General features: G+C 41.2%; 1 protein-coding gene across 1 annotated transcript in view; it reads left to right on the forward strand.

Moving 5' to 3' along the window:
- DNAH8 (dynein axonemal heavy chain 8) overlaps positions 1-17,232 on the forward strand; it is a 296,755-nt gene that overhangs the window by 205,558 nt on the left and 73,965 nt on the right. The window contains 6 exon segments of the mRNA XM_069487596.1: positions 1,017-1,172; positions 3,259-3,441; positions 6,570-6,675; positions 8,399-8,651; positions 8,762-8,952; positions 14,723-14,844. Of these exon segments, the coding sequence (XP_069343697.1) occupies positions 1,017-1,172; positions 3,259-3,441; positions 6,570-6,675; positions 8,399-8,651; positions 8,762-8,952; positions 14,723-14,844 (1,011 nt within the window).

Here is a 17,232-nt window from a genome sequence, read left to right on the forward strand (position 1 = left end):
GTGAAGTATCCCAAGAATGGAAAAACAAGCATCACATGTACTCACCAGAAAATTGGTTTCCTTGATCATCACCTAAATACAAATCTGGAAACGACACCAATTGGACATCAGACTGAGGTGGGGGGTGGGGGAGGGGATGGGGGTATGCCTACACAATGAGTGCATTGCGCACCGTTTGGGGAGTGGTAACATTTGAAGGTGCTGACTCGGGAAAGGGGGGGTGGGGAAAAAAATATGAAACTATTGTTTTTAACTTGCACTGTTCACTTAATAATTTATCATGAATATTTCCCATATTATTTCATATCATTGTACAAGAAATAATGTATACATTATGAGGACATACTGTATCTAACAAGATATACTGTTAGACTCTTTGATTCTGTAAAAAAAAAAAAAAAAAGAAAGATAGGAAAAAAAAAACAAACTTTATAACTGAAATATATATACTATATTATATATAGTATATTAATGTTAAATGTAAAAAAAAAAAAAAAAAAAAAAGAAATAACAGTGATATAGAATCTCTTATGTTCTCCTGGATAGAGTTGGAACCCATTCTACTAAGTGAAGTATTCCAAGAATGGAAAAATAAGCACCACATGTACTCACCAGCAAATTGGTTTCCTTGATCATCACCTAAGTGCACATTTGGGAATAACACTAATTTGGTGTCGGGCAGATGTGGGGGGGGGGTTGTATACCTACATAATGAGTGCAATGTGCACCATCTAGGGAATGGACACGTGTGAAGCTCTGACTGGGAGGGGTGAGGGCGCACGGACAATATACATAACCTAAACTTTTGTACCCCCGTAATATGCTGAAATAAAAAAAAAAAAAGACAAAAAAAAAAAAGAAAATTAATTTATGTTTGTCACTTTTATTTTTATAAGTAAGGCTTCCTATATTGCCCTTAAAATTTTTAGTCACCTGTCCGACAGATCTCTTGGTTTCACTTAGGAATGGGAACATTCAGGGTGACATTTATAGACTAATGAACTCTTTCTTTTCAGGTGACATCTCTGAACCATAAATATTTCCGCACACACTTGGAGGACAGCCTTTCCTTAGGCCGGCCCCTTCTCATTGAGGACATTCGTGAAGAGCTGGATCCAGCCTTGGATAATGTATTAGAAAAGAATTTCATTAAGTCGGGTACCACATTCAAGGTGAGCTTTGGAAAAAAAAAAAAAAAAAAAGGAGAAGGAAACAAAAGAACAATGGTGACATCTACTTATCTTTTTGAGCATAGCAGCAAAGGCAGTTTCCTTCAGGTGGTAGTATTCGGTACACTGGAAAAAAGATTATTTCCAAACTGATATTCGGTATTTCATTTTGTTTTTTATAGTATATAAAAAATATAGGAGAGAACACTATCTTGGTAAGAGTAGTCATTTAGCTGAAACTAAGTAACATATTATGGAAGTGCCTTGGTCTTAATAACAATATGTTAGTTTAACACACAAAATATGTATATTTTAGCAACTCTGAGAAAATTGGTTTTGCAGGCATATACATATACATTTTTATAAGAAAATCTGGATTTCCTCACTGGAGAAAACGGCATTTTAATTAAGTCTATAGGCATTGATTTTTTGTATTTCTCTCTTTATTAACTTTCAGTCTAAACTCATTGACTTTGCTGGAAGCTATGGAATACTGTTCCCAATTGTTGGTGATGGCATGAATTGTTTTCAATATGTGTAAATGTTTCTTTTTTAATTGGTGTCATTCTCTACCTTCAGGCTTTTTTGGTTTTATTTCTTGACGAAGAACAGCATTTCTGATTGCATTTTTTCACTTTGAACAACTTAATTTCATGAGTATCAGTGAATAAGTAAAGAATGAAAATTTTCCCATTAAACAGAGGCAGATTTATTTAGAAAAATGTTCTTCATAATGTGAACTCTTTATATATCATATTTTTAAAATTCGTTCAGGAAAAGTTTATGGAGCATCCACTATATGCTTACGGCTGTACAAGTTTATGAGGGGAAAAATGAATATAACTCAGTCAATGTTCTGAAGACTTAGCACTATTCTCCTAGATATTATTAGAAAGTAGAATTTCTCTTTTTCAGACAAGGAAGCTAAGAACACAATGCTGGTGATTTGTTTGGACGTTACAGACTCACCCATAATTTTGAACTGCATTTTAAAAAATATTTAATTGACAAAGATTATATATATTTAAAGTGTACAACTTGATGATTTGATATAGGTATACATTGTGTAATGATTACCACAATCAGATTAATTAGCACATCTATCACCACTAATGCTGTACCTTAGGTACCCAGAGCTTGTTCATCTTATAGGTGAAAGTTTGCACCCTTTGACCAATATCTCCCCATTTCCCATACCCTCTATGGCCTGGTAACCACTGTTCTGTTCTCTACTTCTGAGTTTGACTTTTTTTAGATTCCACATATGAGTAAGATTATACAGTATTGTCTGTGTCTGGCTTATTTTCTGTGCTATATTTAGTATGCCAAAGGAGCCTATAGAATCGCCATTCCTGAAGGTCTTTTAAAAGACCCTAGATTCTTATCTGTAATATGAAGGCATAATGCCTGAGAATGTGGTAGTGGCCTTACTAGTTTCAGTCACATGCAGGATTAAGATTAATTAAAGATTTAATTCATTAAAAAATTCTATGATCGCCACCTACTTTTTAGATAGCAAAAACCAGTTGTTTTTCAATATACTGCAAATAGTGGTATTTAAGGTAAATGTTATCTTTCTGGAAAAATAGTTGGCATTTTTTCTTTGAAAATTACATTAACTTTTTCTGTTGTCAAATATGCTTTGGATATGACTGTAAAATGCTAAAAGAAATAAAACTTCCTATAAACACAGCAAATGTCCATAGTAGGAAATAATTTCCTAAACTGGGAAAAAAAGAGCAGCTCCAGTACTACAACTGATGAGTGATAACTACTTACTAAGATTTTAAAGTCAAATCTTAGATGAGTCTGAGTTTTCCTTTATGCACCATTTGTTTTGGATAAAATTTTCATGTGATTTGCTTGGTATCATGGCTAAAAACATCTTCAGTCAGGACCACAAATCTGAATTATTCTAAATTGAATAGGCTTTATTATTTGAGATCAGTAATTAAAATTTTACAACTTTCCTTCCCAGTTCATTTAAGTTTTGCAGCAGTGGCATTTGGGAAATTCTTTCCTAAACTGAACACAAATTCCTTGCCCTGTCCTTTAAGCTGTTTTTAATTTTATATTTGAATTTATGTAGGTGAAAGTTGGTGATAAGGAATGTGATATCATGGATACATTTAAACTTTATATTACTACGAAGTTACCAAACCCTGCCTTTACCCCTGAGATTAATGCCAAAACATCAGTCATTGATTTTACTGTTACCATGAAAGGACTTGAGAATCAGTTACTAAGGAGAGTAATTCTAACAGAGAAACAGGTAACTACTCTCTTAAAGTAAAGAACTTCTACTTATGATAAATTATAATAAATGTTTAAAATGTATTGGGAAATGGCTAAGTATATGGAAAAGAAAAAATTAAACAAATCATATTTCCCATGTTAACATAAATATTTCTTTTGCAGTCTCAATTCCTGTCTAGAATTATGTAACTCACTTCTCCTCTAATCCTAAACACACACAGCCACACACACACACACACACACACACACACACGCACACGCATGCGCCAAAATACCATTCTTTCTACTTCCGTCTTTAAACCTTTGGGTACATTGACTCTCATATCTATAGTCCTATAGATGTCTTGAGAACATACGAAAATTCAATGAAACAGTGATTCTAGAGAAAAAGAAATTGCTCTGAGTAGCTGTTATTATCCACTGTAGTAGTTTCAACTACTACAGTCTTGATATAGGGAGCCACACTTTTATTTTAATTAAATGAAATTTGCACTAAAGCAGGAAAATTAATTAAGTATTTAATCGAGGGTTCTAATAAAACCAAGAGCAATTTAGGATTGGAAGATTTTGAGAGACCAGTACAAGACTAAACTAATTTTTAAGAAAAAGCTCAGAAAACATTAAATTTTATGCATAAGATAGAATTGCATAAAAATATAATTTTATATATTTGCATATATAAAGTCCATTTGCATAAAATATGAGAAAGTTATTATTTGCTTAAATATAATGAATTTTACTGTTAAAGATTCAAGGAAAAGGCAAGGTTAGAAATAATAAGAGCAGGGAGGCAGAAGTGGGAGAGTGAGGAAAGGAATGTCAAAAGAAACAGGCCGAGGAGGAAAAGGAGGAGATATGAGTTGAGGGTCACACAGAGGAAAGACATCCAAAAAGGGAGAGAGAAATGGTACAGACACCAAAGAAACAGACTCAGTAAAACGATAAGTAAACTCCTACCTGGGTAATAGAGATCCTTAGGGAACGTTTGAGAGGCGGCCAGTCTGGGGAGTGAGAGGGGCACAGCCCCAGCTTTGCCTCTCTTAGTTGCTTTATGTTAGTTTCCAATGAACCTGGGACTTACACAATGCAGGAAGGCAATCTGTCCCTCTTCTACGCCAGGCAGAGAAGCCTGGCCCCGCCGCCGTTCACTGCTTCCATTGCCTCTCAGGAGCACATGGTGTCAACTGTTGAAAACGAATCCCTTGTGGCCTAACTGGTGCTGTTGGTCTATTTTGAGATGATTCCTCACTGATCCAGGTGCAGGATAAGGCAGGCCACTCCACTGTCTAAAGGTCCCCAGAGCACCCCACACCCCCTCTTCTTAGGCCTTAGCTTCTTCTTCAAGAGATGTGCTAAGATGCTCATACCAACCTTGCTGGAGAAAACAAAATGCACACTTAGTATGCAGGAGGGCACCCTGAACATTATATTTACCCCTCCTCCCAATCTTGCTATTACACCCCCATTTTTACAGATGAACAAATGGAGACCTGAGAGAGTAAAGGTCTTAACCTGTAACAGCACATGGTCTTTCCACCCTGCCAAGCTTTATAGGTCATGCTGTGAGGTTTAGCTAGTGTCCACTGTGCCATGGTGCCTGTTTTTCCATATCAGACTGAAAAGGAAGCTAACATGACTCCGTTTTGTCCATGTATTCCTATACTGCCACCCAGAGGTGATCATTTTAATAAAAAAGATCCACTAGCTATTCCTGTGTAAATACAGCCATGCCCTCCACCGCCCCATCACATCTTGCACACCCTTAGCACAGTGGCAGTGACACTAGTGTTGGGAATGGGAGGACAACGGTATGAGGCTTGTCTCTGCCAGTAACTAGTGTCACATTGGTATGTTATTTGGAATCCATATTTCTGGGTCCTCAGCTCTCCTAGACGTAAAATAAAGGACTTGAAGTAAATTCGACATATTTCAATTTGATGAATATTTATTGGGTTGAGTCACTTCTCTGCAATGTCTCCAGATAAGTGCTGTCAAGAATACAAAAATGAATAGGACAAGTTCCTGCCCTCCAGATACACAAACTCTAGTTGGAGGGAAATAATCTATAGGCAGATTTTGCTGTGGCTTTTGATTACCTAGTTGGCTTAGGAAGACTTCCTGAAAGTGGTGAAATTTCTGAAGCAGTTTTTCAAGAAACTTTCTCAAATAGGTAGTTTTTAAATGCCCTCTTTTAGCATAATTCTAAATGTAACACATGATTCTGTATAGGATCAGAAAAAAACTGGCATAAATTTAGACTCAATTTTAGTAAGAGTATTCTATCAGGGTTAAATTTCCTGAATTAGAATATTGGACTGTGGTTATGTAAAAGAATGTCCTGATTCTTAGGAAATTTGCTAACATGTTCAGGGTTAAAAGGTCATGACATCTGCAAGTGGTTCATCAATAATAATAATGACAATACTAAGTATTATACAGAGAGTTAGTGATAAAATAAAATGTTATTTAGTGAATCTAGGGGAAATGTATATGAGAGTTCATTGTACTAGTCTTGCAACTTTTCTGAAAGTTTGAAATTTTTTCAAAATATAATTTTTAAAATGCATCATTTTATGTAGGAAAAAATACCTTCCAAACATCCAATTTAGCCTCTCTAGTAGAAGGAGGTACAAATCCAACGGAAAATGGATTTGTATTGGCAACTGGCTGTGCCAAACAAGGTAGCTGGTGTTCTCATAGGCAGGTCCCAAGTGAAGAGTTCACATTTGGCCTGGCCGTCTCCTTGGTTTCTTGGTATTAATGCCTCTTTGTTCTACTTACTCTGACTGTGACTTTCTCACAGAGACAGTGTGGAAACAGGCCAAGAGAATAGGACATTCTATTAATAAACTTAAAGCTGGCAAGAGAGCTTGGGGAAATTGGGCAAAATTATTTTAGCAGAGTTGTCTCATGCATGACAGTATAAGTGCTATGGAACTTTAATGCTAGTGGGCATAATTTTTAAAAATTATCCAGAGAAACAGAAATACAGATAGACAGATTTGACTAATGATAGTAATTTCTTCTGTCATTCAAAAGGCACTTTGGCTTAAAACTCTTAAATTGGTAATAAACAGTAGTAAGTTGGATTTGCCATAATAACTGGTAATTATAATTCTGGTGTTTTTTTTTTTTTAATAATAGGAGTTAGAATCTGAGCGGGTCAAACTTTTGGAGGATGTTACTTTTAATAAGCGGAAGATGAAAGAACTTGAAGATAACCTGCTCTATAAATTAAGTGCTACAAAAGGTATTGCATTATTAAGAAGTAATGAAATAATGGATTCTGAATAAGGATTCCTTTTACACCCTTTTCAATGCCCTCATAACTACAGAGGTTGGGAAATAGTTGAGTTATCGATGCAAAAACAAGCCAGGCAATTTCCATCTTGACAATAAAGAGAGACTGCAGAGAATCTGATTTTTGAATTAGCAAAGAGACAGCATCTGAGAATAACACAATTTTCTTGATGTAATTGCTCTCTTTTGAGAAAAATAAGGGCTCCCAGTAGAGCTAGGTAACTCATTATAAGCTAATTTGCTTGCCCAAAGGAAACTAATGTGCTCGATCTATTTTTTTTTTTTTAGATTGACTGTTTCATTTGGCATTGAAATGCAGTTGCCACAGTGGGTTATGACACATGTAATCTGTGTCAGAGGAGCTTGGGGACCAAAGGCCCAGCTTACTCTCTGCTCGGCTTGTTCTCCCCTGGGCAGCCAAATCCTCATACCACACCCCAGTTTGAGGGCATACTCTCTCTGCAATATATAAAAAGAAAATTTTATCCAAAGAAAATAAAACCAACAAGCATCATATTTTTCTGTGTTAGGCAAATCACAGCAACCTAAATTTCACCATTTATTGGCAGTCTAATAATGAATACTTCCCAATAGCACTTTAATCTCTGGGTTAAGAAAAAGTTTTAACCTTGCAGAAATACTGTATCTTTAATGTGAGCTCAGTGAAAAGTCTTTTAATGTGCCTCAATGGCACTGTTTCTGCTGGTGACGATGTCTGTCTCTTGGTGCAGTGACTTCTCCAAGTCGCTTGGGATAGCTCTGTGCATTCTAAATATAGCAAGGAGAGTGGAGGGCTGTTCTCCTGGCCCAGCCGAGTGTGCCGGATCAGGACGTCTTTCCTGTGAGGTTAATCCCAAGTCGGGCTTCCACGCAGACACAGCGTGCCTGCCAGAGTGACTCGGCACGTCCTGCAGCACTCACCTGCCATCCGGAGCTCTAGCATGAGCCAGGGTGCTGCTGTTTGCAGATAACTCAGTACCTCCAAAGTGTCTCTCTCTATCTTAAAGTTGAATTTATTATCATAAATGTGCTATTTCTATTAAAAACAATAAACAAGGGCAAAACTAAACATAAAATTAGGGTTTCTCTTCCTGGTGAGACACTTGCACTGTATCCCAATTTACTCTTGTAAGAGACAAAGAGGGATTTGGGTTTTCCATGGCAAGGATTGTGCTGCTAAAGCAGTGGGAGGAGAGAGCTCACTGTTCACCTGCCAGATGGTCAACCCGCGTGTGCAGTGTTTGGATCAGCTCACACCCTGGGACAAGCAGGATGGACAAGCTAGTGACACTTTGAGGAGAGCCACCAAGATAATAAGGGAGATGAAAGCATGTCACATAGGGAACAGCTAAAACCACTGGAGACGTGACCCGTCATTGTCTCTAGACGTTTGAAGACCCATCAAATGGGTCTCTTGCTTTCTGCAGATTTTCAGGCAGAGTGGGAGATGGTTGCTAGGCAGGAATGTTTAGAGGGATTCAGGCATTGGGTGATAGACTGGAAGCCTTTCAGTGTCTGAGGAGTCTGCTCTTCTAGTTCTCTTCCTGTAGACTTTGGAGAAGTCAAGTTGGAAATTAACAGGATTATTTCAAAAGTGATACATCTTGCTCTACGACTTTTCTGTCCTGTGTACAGAACAGAAAAGTGTACAAAACACCTGTTTTGGTGTTTAGGTTCACTGGTGGATGACGAGTCTCTCATTGGTGTCCTGCGAACCACCAAGCAGACAGCAGCTGAAGTAAGTGAAAAGTTACATGTAGCTGCAGAAACCGAGATCAAGATTAACACGGCTCAGGAGGAGTTCCGGCCCGCTGCCACCCGCGGGAGCATCCTCTACTTCCTCATCACAGAGATGAGCATGGTCAACATCATGTACCAGACCTCGCTGGCCCAGTTCTTGAAGTTATTTGACCAGTCCATGGCCAGGTGAGTCCTCAGGATCTTGGCCCCAGAGCAGTGACGTAAAGATTTTGTTTGTAGTTCTACTCTTTTAGAAATTTGCTTTTTACTTCTTTGATTTTTAAAATGCATTGCAGATCTGAAAAGTCTCCACTACCTCAAAAGAGAATTACAAATATTATCGAGTATCTGACATATGAAGTTTTCACATACTCGGTCAGAGGACTGTACGAAAACCACAAATTCCTCTTTGTGCTCCTCATGACCTTAAAGATCGACCTTCAGAGAGGAACAGTTAAGCACAGAGAGTTTCAGGCTCTCATTAAAGGTAAAGTGTGGAATACGGATGTGGTGTGCAAAGCATGTTGCTTTTGACGTGCTCTTTGAGGTGCTGCAAACCCATTTCTATGATACAGTAGGGAAATTGTGTTCTAATGAAAGTGTACTTTGTCTTTTAATACTTTTTTTAATTTCCATTCACTTTGCTCTGGTTATTTAAGATTCAGGTCTGTGCTAACTCTGTGAGTTGTAGTTTTATGATTACATTCAGCTTGTGCATTGTCACCCATGCTCAGGAGAGCCAACTGCCAACGTGAAGAAAAGATGTGTGGGAGATGGGCTTTCCAAGCAAGAGAGCAATTCCTTCCGCAAGGCAGTGTAATGGTTTTCAAGAGTGTAAAACAAGAATCACTTGTATTTATTTGAAGTTAATCCTATTCATTGCTTATCTCCATGTTAAAGGTATAATTAAGAAGATAAAACAATGGTAGTTTCATTTCAATCCAGTTATATGAGTATTTATTGAGCACGTGCTATGTGAACCCGCCATGCTACCAGGATTCAAGGGGATCCGCGGATGCAGAATAGCCTAAATGTTACAAGAGAGCTAAGAAACTGAGTGTTAGGTCTAAAAGAAAGGAGAGATGACATGTAGTTGGTGAAATAAAAAAACCTTCTTGGAAGATATGCTTTTGTGAGTGAAGCCATGAATTTGGGGATTATTTGGTACATGGTAAAAATGTTTCAATCTTTTTCTTGTGTTTTTTACTCTTTATATGTAATTTAACCAAGCCTTTTCTGGCTCCCCACACCTCTAAAAAAGAAAGTTCGAGGTGGACCCTGAAGAGACAGAGATGAGGAAAACATCCCGTGCGGAAACAGAACAGCACGGGAACAGGCGTGAGTGGAGCGTGTTGAAGTTGTAGGAGTCAGTGTGGTTCTGCTGAAGTGAAACGTGGGTCTGGAGGAATCATGAGAACTAGGGCTGAGCGTGTGAACTGGTTCACGCTGTGGGGCTTGGACTCCTGCGGGAAGGATTTTCTGAATCTGGTAAGACGCAGGGAGTTGTGGAAGGTGGTGTTGTGATCGCGGCACAGTCCTTTAGGAAGATGAACCTGGCAGATATGTATAATGGAGAAAGGAGGTTCCAGGGAGTCTCTTTTAATTTTCCTGGCCACAGGAAATGCATTCCCACCCCAGGGTGAAGGCGACAGGAACGTAAAGGGAGAAAAGGGCTTGAGGGGTTGTGGAGGTAAGATGGCAACTGCAGATACAGAAGCCAAGAGAGGAGTCGGAAACGGAGTCTATGGCTTCAGCTATGCACAGAGATTTCTGGTCTATTAGGTTGGCAGAGGAGCTGGTTTGAGGAGGTTGGAGTGGGGGGTTGATGAATAGGATTTGGGGACCTAGTCAGTCAAAACAGGCCAGGTTTTGCTGCTGTAAAAACAATCACAGGATTTCGGTGACTTAAGACAACCAAGGTGTACTTTTCATTCACGCCACCTCTCCAACATGCTTGTCACGGTCATCAGCATCCAGATCTCTTCCATCACTGCTATGGCAGGGGGACGACGGTGTGGCAGATTGTGTGCTGACCAGTAAAAGTTTACCCACGAGTGACATATGTCACTTACACTCAGACTTCCTTAACCAAAGCAAGACACACGGCCACACCTAGCTTCAAAGAGCCCAGGGAAAGGGAATCTCCCCTGGTGTTGGGAGGTGGGGAAACTGAATGTTCATGAACAGCTGTGGGGACACCACAGACGTGTTGACTATCTCCAGCAGACAGTTAGGAAAGATAACCCAGACAGTTCGAAAGAAGTCAGACAGCTACAAAGATGGGACATGGAAATAATAACCAAAGCCCCAGAAAGAAAGAGATAATCTAGGGGAAAAAATATAGGTAGGGTATTTCCAAATTCATACTACAAAGTGATAGGACGTGCTGCACTTTTATCCTATTTGTAATAAACAAGCCGTCATCCATAACTTCTTCGTATTCTTCCTCTATTTAGTTAATTCCTTCCTAAGATCCCAATTAAATTACCACTGTGGAAATTTTGCAAACAATTTTGGGTAATTTCTGAAATTTCTTCCTTGTTCTTCTTCATGAACACAGGTTTTGTTTCTTACAGTTCAAAGGAAATCGAAATATGTCATCTGGTTCCTATTTTTTCTCAGTCTAATCCACCTGGGGAGGCTGGTGTCGGACAGTGTCAGCAGGAGGAAGGCAGCGTGGTGGGGGCAGCGTGCTCTGTGCCAGCAGCTGGGGAAATGGCAGGGCTCTGCCGCAGATTAGCCTCCAGGGACAAGAGACTAGAGGGGCCCAAGGAGAAACAGTGAATACCACTTGGGAGAAGGGGACAGGTGCTATGGAGGCACATCCAGACGTTTGGGGTTTGGGTTGTGGCGACATTCAAATAAAGTGAGTGTGAATTTACCAAATCTAGAAAGCTGCTTGGATTTGTTTCAGAAATTGTTAGCTCTCACTGGACTCGGGGCTACGGCCCCAGTGTTGTGGGAAACTGGGCACAGGGTGGGGGGCATTGCAGCCTGCTGGAATCTAGGCAGCAGAAAGCTGGGGTCTGAATGTTTGTGGCCCTCCAAAATTCGTATGTTGAAATCCTAACCCCCAAGGTGATAGTATTAGGAGCGGGCCTTTGGGAGGTGATTAGGTCAGGAGGGCATAGCCCTTATAAAAGATGTGGCGGGAGCTTGTTTGCCCCTCCCACCATGTGAGAACGCAGCGAAGATGCCATCTATGAACCAGGAAACAGGCCTTCACCAGATGCTGAATCTGCCGGGATCTTAGTCTCTCTTCCCTGCCTGAACCTCGGGTGGGTGGGGGAGAGGGCTGGAGATTCCCCTGCATTCTGCCCAGTGCCACATGCACCGTGGAAGCAGCACTGCAGCATTGATGGAGGGAGTGGCTGAGGTTTGGCGAGGAACATGCTAATGCTGAGAGGGCTGGCACACAGCAGAGACCCGGGGTTCAAACCAAGAAGCTGCAGGGCAAGGGAGCTTTCCTTTGTAACTGGAGGCAAAGGACCAGGGCCAGGTGCTTGGGCTGTGGACTGCAGCCGGGTGTCCCTACAGGTCAGATAGGGTTTGTTGTAGCTCAGAGGACACAGTATAGGGACCCAGCCTGTGACCGAGGCACGTGGGCCCTGGAGGGCAGTGTGCAGACCGGAGGCGTGCTCCCCACCAAGACACAATCCCGCGAGGCTCACCTCTCCCACCCGGCAAACCAGCCAGACCAGAGCCAGCACCTGAGAGGGACTGGCTCTTTCCAAGAGGGGAGGCGCGTCTGGGCAGACTGAGAAGCACAGCAGCACAGTCGGGGGCTCAGCAGGAGGGTTAGATCTGCTACAGAGAAGTAGAGAATAGCACACCTGGCTTGTGGCGTGAACGCATTTGTGACCCCATTTCATAAAATTGGAGAGTGAGGGAGAACCAGGTTGTACAGGGCCAGGACAGCCAGTGAGAGGAGTTTGGATTTAATTTGCTGGCAATAGGGAGTCATCGAATGTTTTATGAGCAGGGATGTGGCATGAACAGAACAGTGCTTTAAGAAGATTAATTTGGGATCGTATGATAGGCTGATTGACAAAAGTACCTCGGCTCAGCAGTAAAAAGTTTTTTAAAAACCAAAATTGGTTTATTGTACAGTCTGCATTAGCTTTGACTGGCTTACATTTTGACTGGATTGTTTTTTAAAAGATGGTATGACTTTGTTTTTAAAGTTTTTTACAAAGTTAACAAGTATGGCCCTTAGATCATAGATGCCCTTTTATCATTTTGAACTCAATACTTAAGGGAGGAGTGAAGAGTTATTTATCAAAGCAGGAATGTATGATTTCCCAAGAGTGACAGTCCTTTTGTTTCAATTACTGCTTGTTTTCTGCAATATTTGTAAGGTGTCTTCGTCTTTCTTCTTCAACTGAGAATGTCAGAACACTTTGAAAAATGAAATGGATACCAAGGGCAATCCTGCATTATAGAGCAATTGCTGTGCTGTTTCCCCTGCCTGGTTACTTTAGAAAGACGTTATCTTTCTTTCGTCGTAGACCATGGGCAAAAAGAGACACTTTAGGGAGTCTGCTCTTGCCTTCCAGGTTGAACTGGACCTGGGCCTTCCAAGGGGGAGGGAGAGAGGGAGAAAGAATTAACATCAAACAACAGCTAACGATTACATAGGTCTTCAGGTGTTATTATGGGCCTAGACTGTTCTAAGCTTTCTTCATACATTATTTAATCCTCACAGCGATCAATTCAGCATATTCTATCATTACATCCATTTGACAGATGAGGAAACTGAGAGGGATTCATGTTCCTTGTCCAAGTTTATGCAGCTAGTAAGTGGCAGCCAGGCTATTTTGGGAAATAGTTTATGGACTGTACTTGTTCTGTGTTAGTTTAGGTGCCCGGTATGTTTGGAAACACCAAGCTTGCTTAGATGTCTTCTCCTAGTGTCTCTAAATCACATGATTCTGTGAAAATGTTTCTTTGCAAACAACCAAGAAGAAAAGAGATGAGTTGGTCTCTGTGTTAGAGCAGCAGGATCTGTGAGGACTGCAGGTGGCTCTGTCTGGTGGCTGCTTCTCACAGCGGTATCTCCTGTGTAATAGCACTGATGTGCTCAGGGAAGACCTCCTCTTTCGCCAGCGTGCAGGGGCAGAGCAGCCAGGGGAAGGTCAACATGTTGTTCTAAAGGTGCTGCGGCGCTCAGAGCTGCCAGGCCCAAGTCCTCTGTGGTGGAGCAAAGGGCTTACGGGACAAAAGTACTTCAGTTCATGCCCCTTCTCAGGACGATGCCACATGTAGTTCCCCCTCCTCTTGCCTTTTTTGCCCAAGAGTCGATTTATGGAGTGGAAGGAAATGATGAGTTCTTAAGGAAGATTATAAGATATAAAATTTCAAAAATCACTGTTTTGCATACCTCTGAATCACACAACAGTGGAAATGGAATTATTATGATACAACATTACTAAGATATGCAATAGAAGAATTTTGAAATGGAAATATAATCACGTATTTCACTGGAAAATGGCACAGTGGTTATGCTCATTTGACTTGTGACTTGCTTCAAAATAGGATCTGATGCTATAACTCACATCCTCCACCAGACTGCAAGCTCCGTAAGAAAGAGCAGGGGCCTTGCTTGGTTTTCTCTGCTGTATCCCCTGTGCCTGGACATGTCGGACCCACAGAGGGTGCTCAATAAATATTTGTCCAATAAGTGATGAATAAATGGTTTGAACATTAGTCACCCCCTGGAAACCCCACAGATGAATCATCCTTCCCTTCCTCACTTCCTCCCTCACTTCCTCCTTCCTCCCTCCCTCCCTCCTTCCTCCCTCCCTCCCTCCATCCATCTGTTTATCTATCTATCTGACCTGGTCATAAATAGTATTGAATATAAAACTTCTGGAGCTGTAATGACTGACTAAGGAGTGATTTTTTAAATCACGCATGAAAAGATCAACCTATTTATTGATCCCAAAATGATAAATTTCAGCTAGTTAAAAAAATAAAAAAGCAAACAACCATAACCACTGAGAAAACTTCTTTACAGGGAAAAATGACAAAGAGTTGCTATCTGTATTTTAGAAGATGGTATAAATCAGTAAATAGACTTGAAGGAAATGTACCAAAAAAAAAAAAAAAAGATAACCACATTTTCCGTAATACTATTATTTTCCAATTTTCCCATATTTTCTGTAATATGGTTATCTCATTTTTATTATTTAGAAAGTGAATTTCTAAGAACGAAGCACAAGCTGACTTGATTGACGCGGTCTGATGCTTTTCCCCAGGGGGAGCAGCTCTGGACCTGAAAGCCTGCCCTCCCAAGCCCTTTCGCTGGATCCTCGATATGACTTGGCTGAATCTTGTGGAGCTGAGTAAACTTCCACAGTTTGCAGAGATTATGAACCAGGTGATGCAATGAAGGGCTGGTCAAAAGCGCGGATCTGTGAACCCACACACAGCCAGGCCATCTTAACTGGGGCGTCCCGGTGGCAATTCCTTCACCTAAAGAGTCATCCTAATGGTGTAGATTTAAGGCCTGTGGCTGCCTGGGGCAGGTTTTGGACAGACAACGCCAGAGTTAACCTCTCCATAGGTGCAGGCAACTATCCTTTCCTTCTCTGTGGTGGGCGTGGGTCATTTTTATATGCCTGATTGAGTTGCTGCCGGAATCAGAACCAGTAGGTGGGCTATTTTGTTGGCGACCATTACTGTTTTCACATTTTTACTTCTGCCTATGCTTAAGTAATTTGTGTGAATTAAGGCAATTTGTACTTTATAAGGCAAATTAAGAGGTTGGGGTCGTTTTTTAAAAAATCAATCATTTTAATGGTGTGACTGTATAAAATGGTGAAATAAAACAGTAAAAATGGTAAAACAGGTACCAATTTACCTGTTATTGTGTTTTCTTATCTGAAAATGTAAATTGGTTATTGTGGATTCATTGTTGATTCAACTATCACTGGTAAACAATGATGCGACTCAGAATAAAGATAGTTGTTTATTATTAGGGTCTGTTGGTCACAACTGCCTGTCATCGATGAGAGACTGTAGTTTCCCAGTGTCAAGTGCTGGTAATTATCTGTTTTCTGTGGTTTCCGGTGACCAACAAATGGGGCCATAGGTAGCCTACGGGTTGGCGGAGGCCTCACGCTGTGATCACCAGTCCCCTGCCCAGCGTACTACATTAGCTGTGCCTGCTTGGTGGCCGGCATTTCTGAAACATTACGTGGATTCTACCTATTCGGCCATGGTTGGGTCAGAGTTAATTGGATAAGCCCCCTGCGTTCCATCTGTGGGTGGGCAGTGAGCTTTGCTTTGTAGTTCAGCCATAGATGAGTCCCCCAGCTCAAACAAATCCTTGGGAATAAAGTAGTCAGGGTCTGGTCAGAGACTGGTTAAGGGAGGCCTTAAAGCACCACTGGAAAAATCACTCAAAACCCAGGCCCTCCACTGTGGGTTATACTGACACAAGGATATTTATTATTGTTTTCTTCTGCCAATTAGATTTAATTGGCAGATGTAGAATCTGGTAGCTATTACTGCTTACTATGGGATAGGTACTTTGTAACAATAATTACCCTACAAGGGAAGTGTTATTGACCCTAGTTTATAGCTGAGAAAACTGAAAGTCAAAGAGATTAAGTACTTGCCCAAAGCTGCATAGCTGGTAGTGACAAAGCTGTAATTTGACCTCAGGCTCTGCCCATGCCACCACCAGTTATCTGGGGACCTGCAGCAGGAGGCCATTGGTCTGGCCTGTCTGTAGAAAGGAAGGGAGGAGGTAGAAGATGAGTCTCCTGGCTGAGTGTCTGTCAGGAACTGAAACAAAAATAACCTCAAACAGCACCTGCCCTGGCCTTGGCATCCCAGGCCGAACTGTTTAGCACCTGAAAGTGGTTTGTGCCAAGAGGTGAGGGGCTGGAATCTCCCCCACAAGCTCTGCTGTGGTCAGTCATATTAATAATTAGCAGGTGGAAGGCCAGTAGCTCAGAATAATCATCTGCTGTCTTTTTGTGCCTCCTTCTCTCTGGCAGCTGGTGTGGAGGAGGCCTGCAGGGGGCGCTGTGGGCGGCAGTGCACAGGTGCAAGTGCAGTAGGGTAGGGCTGGCAGCTCCCAGGGCCTCCGGCTGCCTGCAGGCAGGGTCTCGGAGGGAGAGCCACTGCAGTCTTCAGGAGAGGGATGGCAGTTGTGAAACATTTTGGAAATGCCCCTCCATCTTTTAGTGCCCCAGGGACAAAGGGAGTTACAGAGTAACTGTTGCATTATTAATTTGCACCCTGTCTGCATCCAACATGATGAATTGTTCTCACGATGTGTGACTCTGGGATTTATTTAACCTCTCTATGCCTCGATAAAAACGTGGGATGTTAGAGGAAAAAGTACAATCTTCAGGTCGGGCACGTAGTATCTGCTGCATAGGAGCATTTGCTGTTTGTTATTAGTGCTCACCATGGCTGTTTAAAACGTCCTTACAAACACTGCGTAAGTAATCCAGCCTGACTGGCTGAGGAGCAGCGACAGGCTCACCAATCTATAGTTTTTGTAATCAGTATTGACTAATTACTTAGGCTACAGAGAGCACCTTGTAATGCCTCTGAAAACTTGAGGTCCTCCCCACGCTTCGGAAAGGTATTTGAGGACAGCTCTTGGAGAGACTTCTTCCATTCTTAGGTTTAAAGTCTCAAGGTGGGGAACCACTAGGAAAATAAAAGTGTCGATTCTGTCATCTATCAGTATTTTTAAGTAGGGATCAACATATAGAGGTTTGGTTATCAGAATGGTCCATGTCAGTGG

Source organism: Eulemur rufifrons, chromosome 15, assembly GCF_041146395.1.
Source record: "Eulemur rufifrons isolate Redbay chromosome 15, OSU_ERuf_1, whole genome shotgun sequence".
In the NCBI taxonomy this organism is placed as follows: Eukaryota; Metazoa; Chordata; class Mammalia; order Primates; family Lemuridae; genus Eulemur; species Eulemur rufifrons.